Genomic DNA, 26,065 nt, shown 5'->3' with positions numbered 1-26,065 from the left:
AAGGGTCTTGCCCTTAAGAGCGTACAGCCTCTTGACATTAGTCTTCTGGTAATTTCAAATATTAATTCTGCTTCCCCAATTTACACCTCCACCTGTGGTACATTTGCTTTTATAATTGCCTGAGGCATGGAATACATGAGCAGGAAGTTCTGGTAATTGGTTATTTGTTTATTATTAGCAATTGATTTATTATTAGCACAGTGAAAAGTTTTTGTTTGTATGCCATCCAGATTATTCCATATACCAGTACATTGAGGAAGTTCAAACTGAAAACAGAATACAGAGTATTGTGTTGGGGCAGGCACAGTAGAGTAGCAGTTAGTGGTTAGCATAACGCTTTACAGCACAAACGGCCTGACTCCAATTCCAGCCACTATCTGGAAGGAGTTTGTATGTTCTCCCCGTGTCTGTGTGGGTTTCTTCCCACATTCCAAAGATGTGCAGGTTAGGAAATTGTGGGCATGCTATGTTGGCACCAGAAGCATGGCGATACTTGTGGGCTGCCCCCAGAATACTACACAAAAAGATGTATTTTGCTGTGTTTTGATGTACATGTGATTAATAAAGATCTATTAAGTTGCAGTGTAGGTAGACAAATAAGGTGCAAAGGCAATGGCAAGGTAGATCAGGAGATCAAGAGGCCAATTCCCCATAGGAGGAATGTGGTAGCAATTTAAAAAAAGGGTGCAGAGAAAATTAACAGGGGCGTTGTCAGAGCTAGAGGATTATGGTTGTGAGGAACTATGCCAGCTGGAGTTGTTTTCTGTGGAACAATGGAGACTGAAGCAAGCTTTAATTGACATGCATTAAACTATGAAGGGTGAACATGAAAGACTCATTTCCCTTCACAGAATGGATGATAACTAGAAATTTGGGTTAATTGATGGAAGGATCAGAATGTATTTGAGAGATACACCTTTTACTAAAAAACACCTAAAGAGCAGTGGGAGACTGAAACTCATAGCTGCTAGGGTGGTAGAGGCAGAAATTTCCTCTATGCTTCAGAGGTACCTACAAGCCTTAATCAACATTTGCCACCCTCCAATCATCCAGCACTACTCCTATGGCCAGTGAAGACAAAGATAGTTGCCAAAGGTGCAGCAATCTTGTCCCTAGCTTTCCGTAATAACCTTGGATACATCCTGACCGGCCCCCAGTGACCTATTTATCCTAATGTTTTTCAATAGTTCCAGCACATCCTCCTTCCTCGCATCAACATGCCCTAGCATATCAGTCTGTCGTACACCATCCTCAAATGTCAAGGTCTCTTTCTCTGGTGAATACCAAAGCAAAGTATTCATTAAGGACCTCCCCTACCTCTTCTGACTCCAGGCACGTTTTTTTTATCCTTGATTGGTCCTACCCTCACTCTAGTCATCCTCTATTCTTCACATAGATGTAGTGGGGTTTTCCTTGATCCTATTCACCAAGGACTTCTCATGCCCCCTTCTAGCTCTCCTAAGTCCATTCTTAAGCTCCCTCCTGGCTATCTTGTAACTCTCCAGAACACTGTCTGATCCATGCTTTCTAAACCTCAGATAAGCTTCTTTCTTCCTCCTGACAAGATATTCTACATCTCGTGTCAGCCACTGTTCCTTCACTCTACCATCCTTACCCTGCCTCAATGGGACAAACCTATCCAGAGCCCCAAGTATTCCTTAAATAACCTCCACATTTCCAATGGTGCACTTCCAAGAACATCTGTGCCCAATTTACACTCCCAAGTTCCTGCCTAATAGCATCATAATTCCCCCTCCCTCAGTTAAATACTTTCCCATATTGTCTGCTCCTATCCCTCTCCAAGGCTATGGTAAAGCTCAAGGAGTTATGGTCACTATCTCCAAATGCTCTCCTACTGAGAGATCTGAAACCTGATCAGGCTCATTGCCTAGTTCCAGGTCCAGTATGGCCTCTCCTCTAGTCAGCCTGTCCACATACTGTCAGGAACCTTTCCCGTACACACCAAACAAACTCTGTCCCATCTATCGCCTTTACACTAAGGAGGTGCCAATCAATGGCACCTACAATGGGAACAGAATAGGCCTTTAAGAATAGTCTTCTATGGGGACGCAAGTGCACCAGGTCCTCGTTATCCGCTGACTTTCCATCCATGGACCCACACACTTGCAAGGTTGGGGTCAGGAACACTGGGTTCAGGAAGTGGTAGGTTTGTGTACAAGCTGAAAATATAGAGTCAGAGCACTACAGCACAGAAACAGGCCCTTCAGCCCATCTAGTCCATGCCACCTGATCTTCTGCCTATTCCCATCTACCTGCACCCAGACCATATCCCTCCAAACCCCTCCCATCCATGTACCTATCCAAACTTCTTTTAAATGTTACAATTGAACCCACATCTATGACTTCCGCTGGCAGCTCTTTCCACACTCGAACCTCCCTGAGTGAAGTTTCCCCTTATATATTTCACCTTTCACCCTAAACCAGTCTTCTAGTTCTAGTCTCACTCAACCTGAGGGGAAAAAGCCTACATGCATATACCCCTCAACTTTGTATACCTGTACAAGATCTCCTGTCAGTCTCCTGCACTCAAGGGGATCAAGTCCTAATCGATTCAACCTTTCCCTACACCTCAAGTGCTGGTAACATCCTTGTAAACTTTCTCTGCACTCTTTCAAGCTTATTGATATCTCTCCTGTAGGTAGGTGACCAGAACTGCACACAATACTCCAAATTTGGCATCACCAACATCTTGTACATACATCCCAACTCCTGTACCCAGTACCCTGATTTATGAAGGCCAAAAGATCTTTATAATCCTATCTTCCTGTGATGCCACTTTCAAGGAACTATGGACCTGTATTTCCAGGTCCCATTGATCTACCACACACCTCAGTGCCCTACCATTCACTGTGCAAGTCTTACCCTGCTTTGTCCTCCCAAGTGCAACACCTCACACTTGTCTGCCTTATGTTTAAGTTATTATTGCCATGGAGTGATTGCCTGCCTATGTCATTGCAGTCTTATCGTCATAGCCAGCAGCTTGTTGGATTTTTTTTGTTATCTCCATGAAATTTATGCCCCTATCCCTCACCAAAAATAATTAGGAATTAGTGTGGTAAGAGAAGGGTTGGGGCTGATGAAGAAGTGACATGATAGAGCAATGTGGATGTCATCTATATAGATTTTCAGTAGCATCAGAAAAAAAAAATCACAAGTAAAAGACTGGCTTGTGAAATGGAAGCCTATGGCATAAAAGAGATTAATGGCAATATGAATAAAAGTCTCAGCAAACTCCAAAATGAAAACAGACAATATGGGAAATATTCAGCAAGTTAGGCCTCATTTGTAGAAGGTGAAACAGAATTAACATTTCAAGTTGAAGACACTCTGAGAAAGGGCCTTCAACCTGAAATGTAACTCTCATTGTTCCCACAGATGTGCTCCAACCTGTGGAGTATTTACAGCATTTTTTTTATTTTGGATTTTAAGCATCTGCATTATTTGATTTTCAGCGACTCCAGACTGGACACAGGTGGATAGTAGTGATCCAGAGGTCAGAGCTGGGACCACTACTTTTCTTAAATATTTGGAGATGGCTTCACCAAGGCTACTCCTACAGCACCTCCCGAGTCCAAACTGTGGAATTCCTTTCCAATAGCACTTGTGATTTAAAGAGGACAACACCACCACCTTGAAAGATGACTGGGGATGATGATTAACACTTTCAATTGAAGAATATAAACACAGAATTTGAAGAGTTAAATTTGAAGGACAGTTGCACTGCAATCTAGATCATGACAGAGGTATTTGGTTTAACTGGCCCAAGGGTCTTATCTATCACCTAAGCAACAGCCTGAATCCTAAACCTGCCAGAAAACACACATGTCAATGCTAAATGTGGAATAAGCAAACTTAGCTCTTCTCCCAAACAAAAGTACTGCCACCATTCCCTGTCTTAGCTCACACAAGATGCCAAGTAGACATGAATCTGGAATGCTGCCAGTACCTGAAGCATTACATGCCAGATTGCTGGAGAAAGTCATAACATTCGGGGGGGGGGGGGGGGGGGGGGGGAAAGAGCAAAAAGAAATCTACATGTTGGAATTACAACCCTGTAATTGTTGTCACTTTGCCCTGTACATATAATGTGGTGCAAATGTCAGGATGCCATGATTTTTAAATCACCTGTAAACATCAATGGGGGTCATCTAGTCACTGGACTGAAACAGAATACTTTTAGTTAGTAAAACACTCCAGAGACATAAAACCATGGATCAGTAATCAGAGTTGGACTTGCACCAGAATTGGCAATTGCCTAGTCAGAAGAAGTTATGTTTTGGTGGAAAACTGAAGATATGGAACACCTGGAGAAGCAATCTGCCTGTCAGCAGCCAAGGGAAGGGCCTGACACAGAATCACCCCCAACATGTCACACTGTCCTGATTTTGCCATCTCCAGTACTTTGCTTCCTCTCTGAAGGAATTACCTTTTTCAAATTTTTATCTTGGCACAGACAATTATTCTTCCATGTCCCCCACTTCCACTAGATATACTCAACATTCCTGCACCCTAGTTCCATGCTCAACACAATGTTAGTCTGTTTTCTTGCCCTCTGTCCAAACATCAGGTTTGCATAAAATTCAACATGAGAAATTTAGTCAAAAGCAAAATAAAAATGTTGGTACATAGATTTATAAACTATTGATGTTTCCATTTTGCCTTACAAGCCTGTCACCCTTTAAGCCTATGCTGGCTCAGAGCAATCACATTCCCTCACTAATTTTCCCCATAACTTATTCGCCCTTCTTTCCTCATCAATTCTCTTTAAGTTCTACACTCACCTACATAACTCATAATGGCCAATTAACCTGCCAATCCACCCCTCTTTGGGATGTGGGAGGAAACCACAGCACTGAGGGAAACTCACGTGGTCACAATGCAAACTCACATAGACAGCACCAGAGGTCAGAAATGAATCAACATAAGGGTTCAGAATAACTACAGAGGATATTTTTATCATCTGCTCCAAGACAGTTTGGGACATCAACTCAGTTAAGTTGCCACTTGGCCTACGTCCTTGCTATTCGTACAATCATAGAATTGTTATGGCACAGAATGCCATTCAGCCCATCACATCTAGGCCAGCTCTCTAGTGTATTCTATTTAGTCCACTCTGGTTCTTTCTTGTCGTCCTGCAAATTATTCTCTCTCAATTTGAGGGAGTCAGACAGCACAGACAGGTCCTTTGGCCCACCATATCTATGCTGATCATCAAGTACACATATACACACTAATCCCATTTACCAGCCCTCTGTCATAGACCAATACAGCACAGATACAGGCTCAACCAGTCCCTGCCAACCAGTGCCCACCCAGCTAGTCCCAATTTGCTGTGTTCAGCCCAAAACCCTCCAAGCTCCACCCCTCCATGTACTTATCCAAGTGCAGTATAAATGATACCATTACTGCCTCAACACTTCCTCTAGCAGCTTGTTCCATATACCCACCAGCCTCTGCTTGAAAAAGTTACCCCTCAGGTCCCTTTTAAATCTTTCCCCTCACCCTAAATCTATGCCCCCTAGTTTTGGACTCCTCTACCCCAGGGAAAAGATTACTGTCCACCTTATCTATGCCTCTCATAATCGTAAACATTTCTATAAGGTTGCCCCATTCTCCTATGCTCCATGGAATAAAGACCTAGCCTGGCCAACATCTCCCTACAACTCAGGCCCTCTAGTCCTGGCAACATCCTCAAATCTTCTCTGCACTCTTTCCAGTTTAACCAAGTCTTTCCTATAACAGGGTGACCAAAACTCTACACAGGTCCATAGACTAATGCATTGGTGATTCAAGTGCTCCTGCAGGTGCTTTTTGTTTAAACATTGTAAGAGTACCTGCTTCCACCATCCATTCAGGCAGTGCATTCCAGACTGCAATCATACTCTGGGTGAAAATAAGTCTTCCCTGAATCCTCCCCAAATCTCCTACCCCTTACCTCCAACCTAGACCCTCTGGTTATAGACACCTGTCATGGGGGAAAAGTCCTTACAATCTATTGTCACCTATCTATGCCTCATAATTTGTGCACTTTTGTGAGGTTCTCCCCTCAGCCTACTCTGCTCCAAGGAAAACAAACCTAGTCTATCCTGATGTAGGGTCTTGATTGGAAATGAGGACTATACCTTTGCCTACACAGGTGCTGCCTAACCTGCCGAGTTCCCCCAGCAGTTTATTTTATGGTCCAGATCCTAGCACCTGCAGACGTATTGTCTATCCAATCTCTTCTCATAACTTAAACATTCCATCCCTGGCAACATCTTGGTGAATCTCCTCTAGAACCTCTCCAATCCATTATATCCTTCCTATACCTTCTTGAAAGCCCTCACTGATTCAGTTTCCACCACTTTACAGACTGCTAGTTCCAGATTATAACCACTCTTGCATTTCACCAATTTTAAGTTTATGAATCATTCAATAGGGAACAGCTGCCCTCTATATACCCTTATCAGGATCAATCATGACCTTGCCCATTTCTATCAAATCTCTCAACCTTTTCTTGCACCAAAGAGAATCATCCTGGCTTCTCCAGCCTTGTACAAGAAACCTCTTGTCCCTGGAACCTTCCCCCTCCTCCCCAAGCCAAGTGCAGAGTTTACTGAGGTTTTGCCAGTCACTGTTGCTCTTCAGAGCTCCATTACTCCATATCCAGTCTAAACACTGCAATTTCTCTCCTGTCATTCCAACCCCATCTCTGTATTGTCTTCCATACCATCTTTCATGAAACTCATCCCTTCTTCTGACTTTTCAGCTCCTGACCATTCAAATTCCTTAGCTAGATATTAGCATATTCCTCCCTATTCTGAAGCACCATTACTTCCCCCATCCATTTTCAAACCATCACCCTTTCCAAGCAAATCCACTTTTCTGTCCAACCTACCTTTCTGCTCCAAACATTTCACAGTTCTATGCCTTCCCAATATGAAAGGAAAGCAAAAGATTTGCAATGAAAAAAAATTATACGAGCCATTTTGTAAAGTGATCCCCTTCAGTTACTAATTGTTTTTGGTTCAAACTAGTTTGGCCACATTGAAGAGATGCAATTCTTTTAATATCCAAGTTTTTTTATCAATGAGAACTGGAATGCTGGCAAGCAGCTTAAATTTCAGAGTACACAGTGGCTTAGCATTTACAGTAACATAACTGCATAAAACCTACCTTTCATTATCAAGGGCCATAACATGGATTGCAGCATTGCATCGCAGATCAACAATGTGGCACAGAGTCAGCAGACCAACATTTGCATTTGCTTCTTGAAACAATAGTCTTTAAATAGTTTGCAGTTTTGCAAGAGGCCTTGGCACTCAGAAAACAGCAATTAGCAGGTTTCAAAGGTCAACCACGCAGCAATTTAGAAATAGTTGGCAGGGAGGTGTTGTGACAAAGCAGAATAGAGGTTAAAAAACAAGTTGCTGGTGAGTCATTCATCTCAATCATGGATGGAGAGACCTGACAAATCAGCTTCCTGATTACAAAATTGTTATCCAGAAACCCCATCTCAAACACCCTCATCAAACAGTCTTCCAACTCGTCTGCACCAAGCCTCATTAGAAAAGCTGCTAAACAACTGATCCCCTACACCCACCTCGCCAAAGCAAGGAATCAATGTCTGTCATCACCAGAAACCAAAGCAATTCTGACTATGATGCTGGAGGAACTCAGCAGGCTGGGCAGCATCTGTGGAGAAAAGCAGGTAGTCAACGTTTCAGGTCAGGACCCTTCTTCAGGACTGACGATAGGAAAAGGGCAAGCCCAACATATAGGAGGGAAAAGCAGAGCAGTGATACAAGATATAGATATCTTTTAGTCACATGTACATCAAAATATACAGTGAAATATATCTTTCATGTAGAGTGTTCTGGGGCCAGCCCTCAAGTGTTGCCATGCTTCTGGTGCCAATATAGCATGCCCATAAGTTCCTAATCTGTACGTCTTTTGGAATGTGGGAGGAAACTGGAGCACCTGGAGGAAAACCACAGACACAGGGAGAACACACAAACTCCTTAAGTGCGGTGGGCACAGGGTGGTGATAGGTAGATGCAGGTAAGGGATAGTGATAGGCAGGTCCAGAGGAGGGGAGAACAGATCCACTGGGGGATGGATCAAAGGCAAGGAGAGAAAGGGGAGAAAAAAAGTAGTAAAAGAGGCTAAGAAAGGGAAGGAGAGAAGAAGCATGGCGGGCAGGGGTAAAAGAGTTGTGGGGAAGGGGGTGGGGATTACCTACAGTGGGAGAATTCAATACTCATGCTGTTAGGCTGCAAGGTTCCAAGATGGAAAATGAGGTGCTTGGAATTCTCCTGGGAGTGGAGGAGGGAGGACTGTCATATCAGTGATAGTATGGGAGGGGGAGTTGAAGTGACTGGCAACAGGGAGATGCAGGTCATGGTTACAGACAGAGCACAGGTCACCTAGTCTGCATTTGGTCTCACCAATGCGGCGCAGGCCATGACAGTCCTTGGCCTCCTCCACTACCAGGAGAATTCAGAGCGCAAACTGAAGGAACAACACCTCATTTCTATCTTGGAACCTTGCAGCCTAATGGCACGAATATTGCATTCTCCCACTTTAGGTAGTCCCCAACCACCCACCCCACCTCCCCTCTTTTGTCCACCTATCAATGGTCTGCTTTTCCTTCTATATATTGAGCTTCCCTTTTTCCCCATCTTCAGTCCTCTACCAAAATGTTGACTGCCTGCTTTTCTCCACAGATGCTGCCTGGCCTGCTGAGTTCCTCCAGCATCAGTGTTTTTCATCTAGATTCCAGCATCGGCAGTACTTTGTTTCTCCAATTCTGACTATTAAGATTGCAAGGAGCTCAAACAAAATCAGAGCAGCACAGTGCAACTGGTAGAGCTGTTGCCTTACAGCTCCAGCAATCTGAGTTCAGTCCTGACCTCTGACACTGACTGTCATTTACAGATCATTATTGTACCTGTGTAGTTTCCTCTCACATGCCAAACACTTGTAGGTTGGTAGGTTAAATGGCCACTATAAATTAATCCTCAGCAGGTGAATGTAGTGGTAGGACATCAAACAGCATGGGAACAGGCCCTTCAGTAGTGATGGGAATACGAGGAGAATAAAATGGGATTGTGTAGAATTAGTGTAAATAGATATTTGGTGGTTAGTATGGACCTGATGGGCCAAAAGTCAATGTTTCCCTGCCCATGCTTCAGTCAAAAAGCAATGACCAGTAGCGATCCCTGCCCTTCAGATGCTTCCAAAAGTTGGACTAGCTATAGCAGGAAAAATATCTCACACTCTGCAAAGTTCTCCAAATTTACTAGAAGTAAAGGTAACCAATGAATTAGTGTCCTCTGCCAGGCCAACATTCCCAGTACTGAGGCCCAGATTACACTCACTCAGCCACATTGAGTAGGGTCTGCTGCTTGAATCCTGAAACAGATGCTGTTCTGTCACAGGAGGATTACCAGGCAGACAGAGGAAAGATTCAAGGATGTAATCAAAACTTCCTCAAAGAAATGCAACATTCCCATTGACTCCTGGGAATCTCTAGCCAGTGACCACCCAAAATGGATGAGCAACAACAAGAACCTCAACTACCAGGAGCACACAGAAACCCCATGTAAAGGCAGGAGCACATGATCTCACAAACTATCAATCCAGCCACCCCGTCACCATCATCTGTGGTTCCCACATTGGCTTAATCAGCCATCTCAGGACCTACAGATCAGTGGAACCAAGTCATCCTCAACCTCAAGGAAATGCTCAAGAAAAGTTGTGTAGACTTTAACCAGCAAATGGGAGAGAGCAAGAAGGGACAGGGGTATTTAGGGCTGACATACAGATTGGCATTGGAAGAACTGCATAGCCATTGCAGTTTCTGCCATATTCCTCTGGCTGCCGAGGTCACCACTTTCATAGTCTTTGGTCCGACAACTTAATATTGTGTGCTGTTTATCACAAAGGAGGTTGTCAGATATCAAGGAATATTTGTATTGTACTTCATGACAAAGCAAAGAAAAAAAACATTTTGTCCTTGTACTAGACCTTGTTTAGGTCTCAGTTACAATATTATGCAAGCTTTTAATCACACACCATGTGACATGATCTTGAGTTTTTTTTAAAGAAAAGGGTGCAGAGAACAAATGAAAGGTTAACTGCAAATTTAATATCTTGATAATTTGTTTTATCAACGGAAGTGCAGAGGACCTTGGAGAGCATTCACAGATCCTTAAAGGTAACAGGACAAGTGGATAATAGGTCTTATGGGATAGTTGCCTTTAACACCCAAGGCAGAGTACAGCTGGTACACTGCATCTGTAGGGGTGCAATAGCAGAGTGATTAAATTATGGACAAGCAGCCAGGGTTCTGGATGATTGATTAGCAAGATTTGAATTCCACAGAATTTGGGAAAGCTAAGCACAAGTTATTAAACCATTCTGGAATTAGGAAAAACCCATCTGGTTCACTAATGTCCTTCAGGAGATGAAATCTGCTGTCCTTATCTGAATTGACCCAAATAAGACCACAGACACTTCAAGTCAATGTAGGATTTATGGTAGGGCACTAGGGAGTGTAATGGAATAGAGGGACCTAGGAGTACAAGTGCATAGTTCATTGAAAACGGCATCACAGGTAGACAAGGTATGAAAAAGGCAAAGGTGGGCACTGTGGTCAGGCAGAAAGGCCTGTATCTGTGCTGTATTGCTCTACGACTCACGTGACTGACTCAACCATCTGCAGAACTAGATTCACCAGAAGAGTTTCTCTAGGATGTTGCCTGGATTAGAGTGCATGAGCTACAAGAGAGCTTGGACAAACTTGTATTATATTTGCTGGAGCATCAGAGGCTGAGGGGAGACCTGAAAGAAGTTTAGAAAATAAGAAATGTAATTAGAGTAGATAATTAGAGTCATTTTCCCCCAGGGTGGAAATATCAAGTACTTGGGGCAGAGATTAAAGGTGAGAGGGGGAGAGTTTAAAGGAGATTTGAGGCAGGTTTTTATTATGCAAAGTGTAGCATGTGCCTGGAATGTGCTGCTGAGGGGTGGGGGGAGGTTAGAAGCAGATACAATAGCAGTATTTAAACAGCACTTAGATACATGAACAGGCAGGGAATGGTGGGATACAGACCAGGCAGTTGGGATCAGTTTAGATTGGCATCATGGTCAGTGCAGACATGGTGGACTGAAGGGCCTGTTCCTGTGTTGTACTGGAACATAGAACATAACAGCACAGTACAGGCCCTTCGGCCCACAATGTTGTGCCAACATTTTATCCTGCTCTAAGATCTATCTAGCCCTTCCCTCCCACATAGCCCCCCCCCCCCATTTCTCTATCATTCATATGTCTCTTAAATGTCCCCAATACTGTTCTACGTTCCAGCTCCACAGTTCAGGCATAATTAGGGATGGACAAGATTTGCTAGTATTGTCAGTGACATCACATCCTGGGAATAAATAAACAAACCTCAAAACATGAGTAACCTTTGAGGCTACAGACTAAAAGCCAGTGCAGATATAACAGATTGATTAGTTTGATGCCACGTTAAGTCTCAGTCCTGTAATGTTGTGCTTTATAAGCAGTGAACACATTGCTTCAACTAAATAGGTTAGGGAGGATCAGGCACAGAGTTGGCTGTAGTAGGCTGTATTCTTCTATATGTGAATGACGGTGTGGATTTAGGTGGCATGATCAGTAGGTTTGCAGATGGAACTGTTGACAGTGTGGAGGGTGGTCTTAGGCCACAGGGGGATATCAATCATTTGGTGAAATGGACTGAGAAATGGCAGATGGAGTTTAATCCAGATAAGTGTGAAGTGATGCATTTGAGACTATTAATAACACTTAAACATACTCCATAAATGACAAGGTCTTGTTAGCACTAAAGAAGAGGGACCTCTGTGTTCAAGTCCAAAGATCCTTGAAGGTGGCAGCACAGGCAGATAATGTGGTTAAGAAGGAAAATGGGATACTGACCTTCATTAGTCAGGGTATTGAATACAAGGGCAGGGAGGATATGCTCCAGTTTTATAAAATATTGGTCAGACCTCAACTGGATTGCTGCATGCAGTTCTGGTCAATTATTGGAAAGATGTGATAGCACTGGAGATAGCCTGATCCTCCCTAACCTATTTAGTTGAAGCAATCTGTTCACCGTCTCTTATAAAGCACAACATTACAGGACTGAGACAACATGGCATCAAACTAATCAATCTGTCATATCTGTGCTGGCTTTTAGTCTGTAGCCTCAAAGGTTACTCATGTTTTGAGGTTTATTTATTTATTCCCAGAATGTGACGTCACTGACAATACTAGCAAATCTTGTCCATCCCCAATTACCCCTGAACTGTGGAGCTGGAACATAGAACAGTATTGGGGACATTTAAGAGACATATGAATGATAGAGAAATGGGGGTCTGTGTGTGAGGCAGGGGTTAGATAGAGCTTAGAGCAGGATAAAATGTCAGCACAACATTGTGGGCTGAAGGGCCTGTACTGTGCTGTTATGTTCCAGTGCAACACAGGAACAGGCCCTTTGGCCCACCATGATGCCAATATGAACTGATCCCAACTGCCTGGTCTTTATCCCTGCATTCCCTGCCTGTTCATGTGTCTAAGTGCTTCTTCAATATTGCTATTGTATCTGCTTCTATCCCCCTCCCACCCCTCAGCTGGCATGGACATTGTGGGCTGAATGATCCGTTTCCGTGTCTATGATATGCAAAGGTTTGCCCAGTCATGTGAATGTTGATTTGCTGAATTCATTCAGCAAGGCAGCTTGCATTAGATTCTACCTAGATTGGAGATTAACTTGCTGGTGGAGCACAACACGAATTGGGACTAGAGTGACGTCCTTGACAAATTTAGAACGCTTCTATATTTAGCAGGGGCTGTGGGTCACCTACAGAGGACTTTCCATATTTCTTCCCCAATAAGCATGGGTTTTAAAATGCTATTGGTTTCACCTCTCCTGGTAGATTACATGGTATTTGGGCAGGGTGTGTGCATACTATGAATACAAGGCTCTGCAGTTTTGAGTTTCCAGCATCTGCAATCTTTTGTGTCTGCAGTTTTGAGGACAGACTGGGTGAATCAGTCAGATAAGCCAAATACCTCCATTATTTAGACCACATTTGGAGTACAGTGTATAGTTCTGGTAACTGCATTACAGGAAGAATGTGGAGGCTTTGGAGAGGATGCAGAAGAGGTTCACCAGGGTGTTGCCTGGATTAGAGTGTATTAGCTGTCAGGAGAGGTTGGACAAACTTGCATTGTTTTCATTGGGACAGAGGCTGAGGGGAGACCCGATAGTATATAAAAATTATGAGAGGCATAGACAGGGTAGATAGTCTTTTTCCCCAGGGTAGAAACATAAAATAGAGGGCATAGCTTTAAGGTGAGGGGGGGCAAGTTTGTTATTTTTCCACAGAGTGGTAGGTACCCGGAATGCCCTGTCAGGGGAGTTGGTAGAAGCAAACATGATAGCAATTTGAAGAGGTACTTAGACAGGCACATGAACAGGTAGGGAATGGAAGGATTATTGACCATGTTCTAGAATATAGAACATTAAAAAATAGTACAGGCCCTTTGGCCCATGATGTTGTACCGACATCTTATCCCACTCTAAGATCAATCTAACCCTTTCCTCTCATAGTCTTTCATTTCTCTATCATTCATGTGGCTATCCAAGAGTCTCTTAAATGTCCCCAATGCCTCCACAACCTCTGCTGGCAGTGTGTCCCACGCACCCACCAATCTGTGCCAACCTGTGCCTCTTATCTTCTACACCTCTATCAAGTCACCTCTCATTCTCCTTCTCTCCAAAGAAAAACCCCAGCTCACTCTACTTATTTTCATAAAATATGCTCTCCAATCCAGGCAGCATCCTGTAAATCTCCTCTGCACCCTCTCTAAAGCTTCCACATTCTTCCTATAATGAGGTGACCAGAACTGAACAATACTCCAAGTGTGGTCTAACCAGAGTTTAAGCACTGCAACATTACCTCATGGCTCTTGAACTCAATACCCCAACTAATGAAGGCCAACACTTTATACCTTCTTAACAACCCTATCAACCTGCACGGCAACCTATGGACATGGACCCCAAGACCCCTTTGTTCCTCTATACTGAAGAGTCCAGCCATTAACCTTGTATTCTGCCTTCAAATGCGATCTTCCAAAGTGCATCACTTCACACTTTTCCGGGTCGAACTCTACATCTGCCACTTCTCAGCCCAGCTCTACATCAATATCCTGTTGTAACCTACAGCAACCTTCTACACTATCCACAAGTCCACCATCCTTCGTATCATCAGCAAACTTACTAACCCACCCTTCCACATCCTCATCCAAGTCATTTATAAAACAAAAATCACAAAAAGCAGGAGTCCCAGAACAGATCCCTGTGGAACACCACGGGTCACCAACCTCCAGGCAGAATATGCTCCATCTACTACCACCCTCTGTTTTATGGGCAAGCCATTTCTGAATCCACACAGCCAAGTTACCACTGATCCCATGCTTCCTGACTTTCTGAATGAGACTTCCACGAGGAACTTTATCAAAGGCCTTACTAAAATCCATGTACACCACATCCACTGCTCTACCTTCATCAATGTAGTTTGTCACATCCTTAAAGAATTCAGTCAGGCTCATGAGGCACTGGTAGTCTGACTGGCACTGGCAATCACGCAAGGTTCTGGCAGATGGCATTAGTGTAAATTGGCATCAGTGTAAATTGGCATCATGGTCAACAGTCATGGAAGGCTGAAGGGTCTGTTCCTGTGCTGTACTGTTCTAAGATATGTCAGTCCACAGCCTCCTCCACTTCCAGGAAAATTCCAAGTGCAAACTGAAGGAACAGCACTTAATTTTCCATCTTGGAACCTTGCAGCCTAACTGCATGAACAACGAATTCTCCCACTGTAAGTAATCCCCAACCATGCCTCTTCTTTTCTTCCCTTTCCTAGCCTCTTTTTCTACCTTCCTTTCTTCCTCCTTACTTTTGACCCGCCACTCCTCCCCTGCACCTGCCCGTCACTATCTCTTACCCACATCTACATATCCCCAACTTGTGACTACGGATTTTCCTGACTAACAAGCTAAAGTCAGGAAAATCCATGGAAAGTTTCTACTTCACTGCATTAACAAGTGATACTGCTCCAAGACATCTTGCAAGTCAGTAAGTACTTCATGGACTCTTGCTAAGATGGAGCAAAGTCAAAGCCCCAAATAACACTTTGATTTTCAAACTACCCCAATTACTGGGAATATTAACAAGTTACAAGAAGAATGTAGAAGGTAAGTCTTCTGCATAAAACTAGCATAAAAGTGACAAATATTGGAGACACAAATTTAAAAATTAATAAAGGAGGAAGCCTCACAAAAATTTCTTCCAAAAATGTGGAAAGTTAAAAGTTCAAATCCCATGGAAAGAATAGTTTCAAGACCAGATGATCTATTTCCTGCTCCATACCAGGTCACCTTCCCAGGACCACATGGAAAAGTCAGGAGCAGATGCATGTCCCTTGGAATAAAAAACAAATTGCTGTACAAATGCCATTTCAGTCACAAGTCATCATTTGAGAGACTGGCTCAGTTCTTCTCCCCCCCCCCCCCCCCCCCCCCCCCCACTATTACAGCCTGTCCTACAGCCCTGTCATTATCAACATATGGTACAAACAAGCAAGCAATCACCCTATGACTGGTACCATTAACCCATTTGATCTCACCTCACTCATTTCTTTATCCTATCCATCCCTTTCACCACCTTCTTTGTAACTTAAAACTACCTTTCCCAGTTCTGAGAAAGTCTTTGACCTGAATCGTTAACTGTTTCTCTTTCCACAGCATCTGCAATTTTTTGATAGCAGTTCCCCTTATCCAGCTCAAGTTTATATATACTCAGCTGAGCATCCACAGCCTGCTGCAGCTGGGGATTTCCCAAAAAAAGAAGCTTCATATCCCAGTATGAAGCAGCCATTCTCTTGTGATCCAGGGAAGTGGCTTCTTCAGGACCTTCTTATTGAAAGGAAACACCCTCTGCAAATCTCCCATCAATCCTTCTCAGAACCAGGTCAGTCTCACTGAGAATATTCTCATTCTTACACTCAAGTGAGCATGGCCAATCCTAACACCTTCCATACCCCATAACACTTCCCACTACAGATTCCCCAACCCAATTTCCCCAGTCCTCCAAACATCCTGGTCATGGACCCACCTACGCATGCAACAGACACCCAGCCTCGGAAGAGATGGAGGGGTGACAGTTTGGCTTCTGAAAACTCACAGCACTCTGCCTGTTGCAATCGAGGCCTAACTAGTAGTTAAGGATATGTTCATAGCTGTAACACTACAATGGTTGGCACAGATGTAGTGGGTTAAAGGCCCCTATTTCTGTACTATATGATTCTATAAAACATCAGGAGCCTACTTACTTAGAGTCAGAGTTCTATAGCATAGAAGCAGGCTCTTCGGCCCAACTCATCCATGCTAACAAAATTGCCTACCTGAACTAGTCCCATTTGCCTTCATTTGGCCCATATTCCTCTAAACCCCTATCCATGTACCTGCCTGAATGTTTTTTGTAAACCTCTACCACTTCCACTAACAGTTCATTCCACATACTCACCACCCTCTGCCCTTGGGTCCCCTTAAATCATTCCCCTCTCATCTTCAGCCTATGCCCTCTAGTTTTAGACTCCTCTACCCTACAAAAAAGACTGACCATTCACCTTATCTAAGCTCCTCATGATTTTATGTACCACTACAAGGTCATCCCTCAGCCTCCTTTGCTCCAGGGTAAATAGTTCCAGCCTATCCAGTCTCTCCTTATAACTCAAGCCCTCCAGTCCTGGTAACATCCTCATGAATCTTTTCTCCACCCTTTCCAGTTTAATGACATCCTTCCTCTCGCAAAGCGACCAGAACTGCACAGTGTTCTCACCAACATATTGTACAGCAGTAATGAGGTCCCATCTCCTGTACTCAATGCCCTGGCTGAGGAAGACAAACATGCCAAATGCCTTCTTCATCACCATGTCTACCTGTGTTACCATTTTAGAACCATACAGCACAAAACAGGCCCTTCGGCCCACCATGTCGTGCCGTCCATCAGACCACCCTCACACTACCTAACCCCTTCCTCCCGCATATCCCTCTATCTCACGTTCCTCCATATGCCTATCCAACAAGCTCTTGAACCTGTTCAATGTATCTGCCTCCACCACCACCCCAGGCAGTGCATTCCATGCACCAACCACTCTCTGGGTGAAAAACCTCCCTCTGACATCTCCCCTGAACCTCCCACCCATAACCTTAAAGCCATGACCTCTCGTCTTGAGCATTGGTGCTCTGGGAAGGAGGCGCTGACTGTCTACTCTATCTATTCCTCTCAATATTTTATATACCTCTATCATATCTCCTCTCATCCTCCTCCTTTCCCGTGAATAAAGCCCTAGCACCTTAAGCCTCTCCTCATATTCAATACTCTCCAATCCAGGCAGCATCCTGGTAAATCTCCTCTGCACCTTCTCCAACGCCTCCACATCCTTCCTATAATGAGGCGACCAGAACTGAACACAGTACTCTAAGTGTGGCCTAACTAGAGTTTTGTAAAGCTGCATCATAACCTCGCGGCTCTTAAACTCAATCCCGCGATTTATGAAAGCCAACATCCCATTGGCCTTCTTAACTGCTCTTTCCACCTGTGAGGCAACTTTCAACGAACTGTGAATATGAACTCCCAGATCCCTCTGCTCCTCCACACTGCCAAGTACCTTGCCGTTTACCCTGTACTCTGCCCTGGAGTTTGTCCTTCCAAAGTGTACCACCTCACACTTCTCCGGATTGAACTCCATCTGCCACTTGTCAGCCCAGCTCTGCATCCTATCAATATCCCTCTAAGCTCCGACAGCCCTCCACACTATCCACAACACCGCCTATCTTAGTGTCGTCCGCAAACTTACTAACCCAGCCCTCCACCCCCTCATCTAAGTCATCTATAAATATCACAAAAAGTAGAGGTCCCAGAACCGATCCCTGCAGGACACCACTAGTCACTGCCTTCCAATCCGAGGGCACTCCCTCCACCACAACCCTCTGCTTTCTACATGCAAGCCAATTCCTAATCCACACAGCCAAGCTTCCTTGGATCCCTCAGCCTCTGACCTTCTGAAGAAGCCTACCATGAGGAACCTTATCAAACGCCTTACTAAAATCCATGTAAACCACATCCACCACACTGCCCTCATCAATCTTCCTGGTCACCTCCTCAAAGAACTCTATCAGGCTTGTGAGGCAAGATCTTCCCTTCACAAAGCCATGCTGGCTGTCCCTAATCAGTCCATGATTCTCAAGGTGTTCATAAATCCTATCCCTTAGAATCCTTTCTAACAGCTTACCCACCACAGACGTGAGACTCACCGGTCTATAATTCCCTGGCCTATCCCTATTACCTTTTTTGAACAAGGGGACCACATTCGCAACCCTCCAATCCTCCGGCACCACCCCCGTAGACAAGGACTCAAAGATCCTTACCAGCGGTTCAGCAATCTCCTCCCTAGCCTCTCGAAGCAGCCTGGGGAAAATCCTGTCAGGCCCCGGAGATTTATCTGTCTTGATATTATTTAACAACTTCAACACATCCTCTCTTGATATCAACAACCTCGAGAACATTACCCCTACCAGCACTCCCTTCCGCATCATCAAGACCCCTCTCCCTGGTGAATACCGAAGAGAAGTACTCATTGAGAACTTCTCCCACTTCTGCCGCCTCCAGGCAAATTCTCCCACCTTTGTCCTTAATCGGACCTACCTTCACCCTAGCCATCCTCCTACCCTTCACGTACTTGAAAAAGGCCTTGGGATTTTCCTTAACCCTACTAGCCTAAGCCTTTTCATGTCCCCTTCTAGCTCTCCTCAGCCCTTTCTTAAGTTCCTTCCTCGCTACCCTATATTCCTCACGGGCCCTGTCTGAACCTTGCTGCTTATACCTCACGTATGCTACCTTCTTCTCCCTAACAAGTCGTTCCACCTCTCTCGTCACCCACGGTTTCTTCACCCTGCCATTCCTTCTCTGCCTCACCGGGACATATTTATCCCTAACATCCTGCATAAGATCCCTGAATATCGACCACATCCCCATGGTACATTTTCCTTCAAAAAGGACATCCCAATTTACACTCCCAAGTTCTCTCCTTATAGCCTCGTAGTTAGCCCTTCCCCAATTGAAAAACCTCTTGTCCTCTCTGCACCTGTCCCTGTCCATGACAGTTTTAAAGGTTATGGAGCAATGGTCACTGTCCCCCAAATGCTCACCCACCAATAGATCCTTCACCTGTCCCGGTTCATTTCCTAAAACTAGATCTAACATGGCATTCCCTCTAGTCGGCCTGTCAACATACTGCGTCAGGAATCCCTCCTGGACACACTTAACAAATTCTGTCCCATCTAAACCTTTGGCACTAAGCAGGTTCCAGTCTATATTTGGGAAGTTGAAGTCTCCCATTATAATAACCCTGTTATTTCTGCTTCTCTCCAAACACTGCCTGCCAATCTGCTCCTCTATATCTCTACTGCTACCAGGGGGCCTATAGAATACTCCTAGTAGAGTAACTGCTCCTTTCTTGTTCCTTAACTCCACCCATACGGACTCTAGAGATGATCCTTCTACAACATACATCTTTTCCACAGCCGTAACAGTCCCTGACCAGTATCGCCACCCCTCCCCCTCTTCTCCCCCCTTCCCTATCCCTCTTAAAACACCGAAAACCAGGAATATTCAATATCCACTCCTCTCCTGACGTCAGCCACGTCTCAGTAGTGGCCACGATATCATAGTCCCCCATACTTATCCAAGCCCTCAGTTCATCCCCCTTATTCCTGACACTTCTTGCATTTAAGTAAACACATTTCAGTCCATCTATCTTACTACTTTTACAGCCTGTATTCTGCTTCTCCTTCCCCAAAGCCTCTCTGCCTGTTTGATCTAACTTTTCCCCATTCCCTTCTTCCTCTGACCTACTCCTCCGGTTCCCTTCCCCCTCACAAACTAGTTTAAACCCTCCTGTACCACCCTAGCAAATCTCGCCGCAAGGATATTGGCCCCCTTCTGGTTCGGGTGTAACCCGTCCTCTCTGTACAGGTCCCACCTTCCCGAGAAGAGATCCCAATGATCCAGAAATCTAAAACCCTCCCTCCTGCACCAACTTCTCAGCCACACATTTATCTGCCACCCCCTCCTATTCCTACCTTCACTATCACGTGGCACTGGCAGCAATCCCAAGATTGCTACCCTTGAGGTCCTGTTCCTCAATTTTCTGCCTAGCTCCCTGAACTCACTCTTCAGGACCTCATCCTACCTATGTCATTGGTGCCAATATGGACCACAACCTCTGGCTGCTCTCCCTCCCACTCAAGAATTCTGTGGACCCGATCAGTGACATCCCGGACCCTGGCACCTGGGAGGCAACATACCATCCGGGATTCATGCTCACTGCCACAGAACCTCCTGTCTGTTTCCCTGACTATCGAGTCCCCTATCACTACCACATGTCTCTTTCCCACCCTTCCCTTCTGAGCAGCAGTACCAGTCCCAGTGCCAGAGACCTGGTAACTGCAGCTAGGCCCCTGCAGGTCATCCCACTCAACAGCTTCCAAGGCAGAAAACTTGTTACTGAGGGGAACAGCCTCTGGGGCTCTGTCCTGTCTGCCTGCCTGACTTCTTCTTCCTCTTCCCTCCCCTGACCGTCACCATTCTATCTGCCTCCTGAACCTCAGATGTACCTACCCTAAGGGGGGTGACTGTCACCTGATGCACCGTGTCTACAAAACTCTCTCCCTCCCTTATGCTGCGCAGTGTTTGTAGCTGCGACTCCAGCTCATCAACTCTGAGCTGAAGTTCGTCCAGCCTCAAGCACTTACTGCAGATTTCTGGGAACTATAAACTTGTACCCTTAGGTCTCTACTCTACAGCAAATTCATTTTTATTTCTCCACAAAGAATTTAAATAAAGACCCAATTCATATCAATTCAGTGTACTGCTGACAGAAGACAGCATTGTCAGTTGCACTTGTGATCCCCCTCAAAGTCCCCATCTAGTCTACTTCCTTACTAGAACCATAAACATTTACAATAGAGAAAAGACCATGTCTGTGACAACTCCTTGCTGGAGCAATGTAAAGCTAACACGTCTGTGCACTTATGCTGGATTTTTTTCTACTTTAAATATTTAAATGTGCAGCAGTCTGCTCAAATCATTGTGACAATGCAGCCCAGGCTTCACTAAACCTCTAGGGAAAGAAAGTTCTCCCAAAATTACCACCCAATTTTAAACTGATAGTCCCTTGATGTTAACTCCCTAACCAGAGACATTTGCCTGTTCACTTTCAACATTTTCACAATTCGAACAAAACTTTACCAAGTCTCATCTGCTGTAATGGCATGTTCCAGTATCTCACCTCTTTCCACAAGAATTTTTCATCCTTAGAATCACCAAAAATCATGGAAAAATTCACATCATCATAGGGTAAAACTAACCTGTCTCTCAATGGTCTAAACCCATTGTTTTATAATGTCACGGTAGTGTAGTGGTTAGCATAACGCTATTACAGTACCAGCAACCCAGGTTCAACTCCAGCTGCTATCTGTAAGGAGCTTGTATGTTCTCCCCATGTCTGCATGGGTTTCCTCCAGGTGCTCCAGTTTCTTCCCATGTTCCAAAGACATACAGGTTAGGAAGTTGTGGGCATGCTATGTTGACGCCAGAAGCGTGGCGACACTTGTGGGCTGCCCCCAGAACACTACGCAAAAGATGCATTTCACTGTGTGTTTTGATGTACATGTGACTAAAAAGGATATCTTATCTCTCTTTATTTCACCTCGTGTCACTTGGATGCTTACGGTCAGGTTCTTTGCCCTTGTCTGGCTCAGTATTTGCTTAAAAGCACCTTTTTCTTATACATTCCCTTTTGATTAAAGGTTACAGATCTAAATTAACAGTTCTCTCCACAGACCTGAACCTTTCCAGCATTTAGCTTCTGGTTACTTTTGCAGTGGCCTGCAGGTAAAACCAAACAAAGGGCTAGTTGTATTCTGCCATATCAGTGGACATGAGCACGCCTGGTAGCAAGCAGCTCAGGACACTCCAAAGTTTACTGCCCAGATTTATTGAAATAATTTTAGCAGCACAATCAGCTATCTCCAGAGAGACATCTGCCTGGCACAGATTTGCAATAAGATGGCTGTTGAAGGAATAGATAGCATAGCACATCCAACCTGCAGCCACTACAGCTCTAAGGTTCTGAAGAATAACCATCCCATTCCTCCACAATACCTGCACTGGGCTAATTTGACCTTGGGAGCTGTATTAATGAACAGGACAAAGTCTGCAGCTTAGACCACTGGCCTGGATTTATTTGAGGAACTTTGGTTGGCTGAACAAAGAAGGTGGCTTGCCTTCATCAGTTGGGGCATCAAGCTCCCAAGAACAATTCCTAGCAGAGGTGGAAAGAAAAACAGATGCTTGTTGTACAGTGATTCCATTACTGTCCATCCTCAATTGCCCTTGCAATGGTAGAGAGTTGTCTTCTTGAACCATTGTAATCTATTTGGCCAAGTGCTCCCGCAAAGCTGTTGAGGAGGGAGTTCCTCAATTTACACCCAGTATCAGAGTCAGTTGTACAGCACAGAAAAAAGCCCTTCAGCCCATACTTGTCCATACTGACCAAAATGCATATTCAAGCTAATCCCATTTCCCAACACTTGGCCCATATCCCTCTAAACTCTTGTCATCCATATACCTGTCCACATACTTCTTAAAAGTAATGTACCTGCCTCAACCACTTCTGGCAGCTGGTTCAATATAACTACCGACCACTGTAAAGAAAAAGTTGCCCCTCAGGTTCTTATTAAACCTTTCACCTCTAACCTTAAAACTATAGTTTTCAATTCCCTAACCCTGGAAAAAAGATTGCTCATCTTATCTATGCCCCTCAGGATTTTATACACTTCTACAAGGTCACCCCTCAAACTCTTATGCTCCAAGGAATATCGTCCTAGCCCGCCCAACCTCTCCCTATAACTCAGGCCTGAGTCCTGGGGCAGCATCCTCGTAAATCTTCTTTGCACTCTTCAGTTTAATGTCTTTCCTGCAACACAGCAATTTGAAAGCCAGTTCTCTACAAAAGCAACCCAGTGGACCCACTCCCCATAGCACTGCAAATTCTTTCCCTTCAGATCCATATTCAGCTCCTATTTGCAGCTACAATTAGAACTGCATGTTATTACCCCTGGCAGTGCACCCCAGACCCCATTGTGTGTAAAAAAAAAATGGTGCTTTTCTCATTCACCTTTCTATGTCCCCCGGTTGCTGACACTTCCACCAAAAGGAATAGCTTCTCTCTATCTATTCTGTCTATACTCTCTGCAATTTGAATACCTCCATCATATAACCTCACAATCACCTCTGTTCAAAGGAGAACATCCTCAGTTCCTTCAGTCTCCCCACACAACTGGAGTCCTGGAATCTTATGCTCCTCCTCCTCAGCCTTAATATCTTCCCTGAAGTGTGGCACCCAGAATGGGACACAATACTACAGCTATGACAAATGGTTGATTACAACTTCCTTGTACTCTGTATTAATTCTATTTCTCTTTTCACAGATGCTGCCTGACCCGAGGAGTGTTTCTAGCATTTTCTGTTTTTATTTCTGATTTCCAGCACCTGCAGTTATTTTTATATTTTTGCCTTATGAACTACCTTTTAGAATTGACATACACCACATTTCCCTCTTATTTCATCAGAAAACTATTGTTACTTAGATCCAATTTGCCTACAAATCTCTGCTGGATTTCTCCAATCCAGCCCTACTTGTCCAAATGGCTGCTAATTCTGTTCTTGATTATTTCCAGACATTTTCTTATAACTGAAGTTAAAAAGACAGTTCTGTAGTTCCAGGGACTACCTCAATGCCCTTTCACAAAAAATGTGCAAGATTAGAAATGTTCCCCATTGTCCAGAATCCCACCTGGAATTCAGCAGGTTATAGCCAGAGCTTCACCAATGACCTCCCTTGCTTCCCAACTCAGCACAGGATGCTTCCCATAGTTGACCTTCCTAATTCTGGTACCAACCCCCCCCCCCCCCCCCGGCAACTGTTAACCTGTCTAGAATCTGATTACATCACTCAACAGTGCAGCTCCAAAGGCATTGTGACTGATGCAATGTACTCAATGAATGTTGGTCATGCCCTCTGCCCCCACAAGTACACATATGCTCACCATCTCTCCCCCTCACCCACAACACGTGCCAAACACGAGCATACAGCCTTCAATGTAACATCACATGTACACATCCACCCTATGCCAGTGTGCACCCATGTCCTACCATCAATAGGCACCTGATACACATTTCAGGACACATGTACACACCAGTCCCTGCATCTGTGCGCAGCCATGCCATGTGGCATCCTCCAAATACCTGTACATGCACCCTGCACACGCACCTGTACCAAAATGCCACTGCGCACAGGCACACACCTGCACCGGCGCATCCACACCCCCCCCTGCACACACCCATACGCCCCCCAGCACACACACACCTGTACGCCCCCCAGCACACACACACCTGTACGCCCCCCAGCACACACACACCTGTACGTCTCCCCCCCAGCACATACCTGTACATCCCCCCCAGCACACCAGGATGTCCCCCCCCCCCGGCGCACACCTGTACGGCCCCACCCCCACCCCCCCGCGCACACCTGTACGGCCCCACCCCCACCCCCCCGCTCACACCTGTACGGCCCCACCCCCACCCCCCCGCGCACACCTGTACGGCCCCACCCCCACCCCCCCGCGCACACCTGTACGGCCCCTCACCTGGTTGCCGAAGACGGCGATGGAGCAGGCGGTGGAGACTTCGTGCGAGCCGAACCAGACGGAGGCGATGCGGGACGGCATGCCGAGGATGAAGACCTGCGCGATGCCGCACACGGCCTGTCCGAGGAAGGTGACGGCGAACAGGTCGGGCCGCACGCTGGCGATCTTGATCCAGGCGCCGCAGCAGTTGAGGCCGGAGCCGCAGAGCGCGATAACCCGCAGCCCCTTCTTGTCGAGCAGCCAGGTGACGGGGAAGATGGTGGGGATGTAGACCACGAAGTAGATCATGGCGAGCCAGTCGATGGTGAAGGAGGTGACGCTGTAGTACTTCATGAAGATGTTGTTGATGATGCCGTACTGGATCCACTGGAAGGCGTTGCACAGCGAGTAGCAGCTGAAGAGGCCGACGATCACCCAGCGCCGCCGGTACAGCCGCGTGTTCAGCCCCGGCTTCAGCTCGCCCGGAGCCTCGGCGACCACCCGCACGGCCTTCTGCTCCAGCATAGCGGCGGCCGACCCCGGACCTCCGGACACACCGACAGCCGCGCACTGGACACTGATCCCCACACCCGCTGCGGACCCGACTGGACCCCTCGCCGGACACTCGGACCTGACAGGACCCCTCTGCGGACACTCGGACCTCCGGACCTGACTGGCTCCCTCTGCGGACACTCGGACCTGACTGGATCCCTCTGCGGACACTCGGACCTGACTGGATCCCTCTGCGGACACTCGGACCTGACTGGATCCCTCTGCGGACACTCGGACCTCCGGACCTGACTGGATCCCTCTGCGGACACTCGGACCTCCGGACCTGACTGGCTCCCTCTGCGGACACTCGGACCTGACTGGATCCCTCTGCGGACACTCGGACCTGCGTGGACGGCGGGCTTGGGCCGTGTGAGCGCCGCCGGATTCCCGCGCCCGCAGCAGCCGCACTCGAGCCGCTCCGCTCCCGATCCCGATCCTCGCGACCTGCCGCCCACACGCGGTTATAACCGCCGCCCGCCGCCCGCCCCGCCCCGCCCGTCGCGTCACCGCCCCGCCCGTCGCGTCACCGCCGCCATGCTGGGTGGGTCAGTCCCGGACATGTCCCTTCGCCGCCGCCATGTTGGGACGGGCAGGTGTGAGGTAACTGAAACCTTCCGACTACAGTGTCGCTCCCTTCAGGTCAGAAACCACGACACCCTCCCCACTAAA

The 26,065-nt window shown here is 45.9% G+C and overlaps 1 protein-coding gene across 3 annotated transcripts in view; it reads right to left on the bottom strand.

The window, feature by feature from the left end:
- LOC127574641 (feline leukemia virus subgroup C receptor-related protein 2-like) overlaps positions 1-25,830 on the bottom strand; it is a 171,502-nt gene extending 145,672 nt beyond the window's left edge. For 2 of the 3 annotated variants that reach the window (XM_052023944.1, XM_052024027.1), the window contains exon 1: positions 24,866-25,830. In XM_052023944.1, coding sequence (XP_051879904.1) covers positions 24,866-25,369 — 504 coding nt within the window. In that variant the 5' untranslated portion in view covers positions 25,370-25,830. The remainder of the gene's footprint in view (positions 1-24,865) is intronic. The other variant, XM_052023861.1, reaches the window with a different exon arrangement.
- Between the last annotated feature and the right edge of the window lie 235 nt (positions 25,831-26,065).

Source organism: Pristis pectinata, chromosome 1 (assembly GCF_009764475.1).
Source record: "Pristis pectinata isolate sPriPec2 chromosome 1, sPriPec2.1.pri, whole genome shotgun sequence".
Lineage (NCBI taxonomy): Eukaryota > Metazoa > Chordata > Chondrichthyes > Rhinopristiformes > Pristidae > Pristis > Pristis pectinata.
The sequence above is the reverse complement of the archived record's forward strand: the minus strand, read 5'-3'. Positions and strand labels throughout refer to the sequence as shown.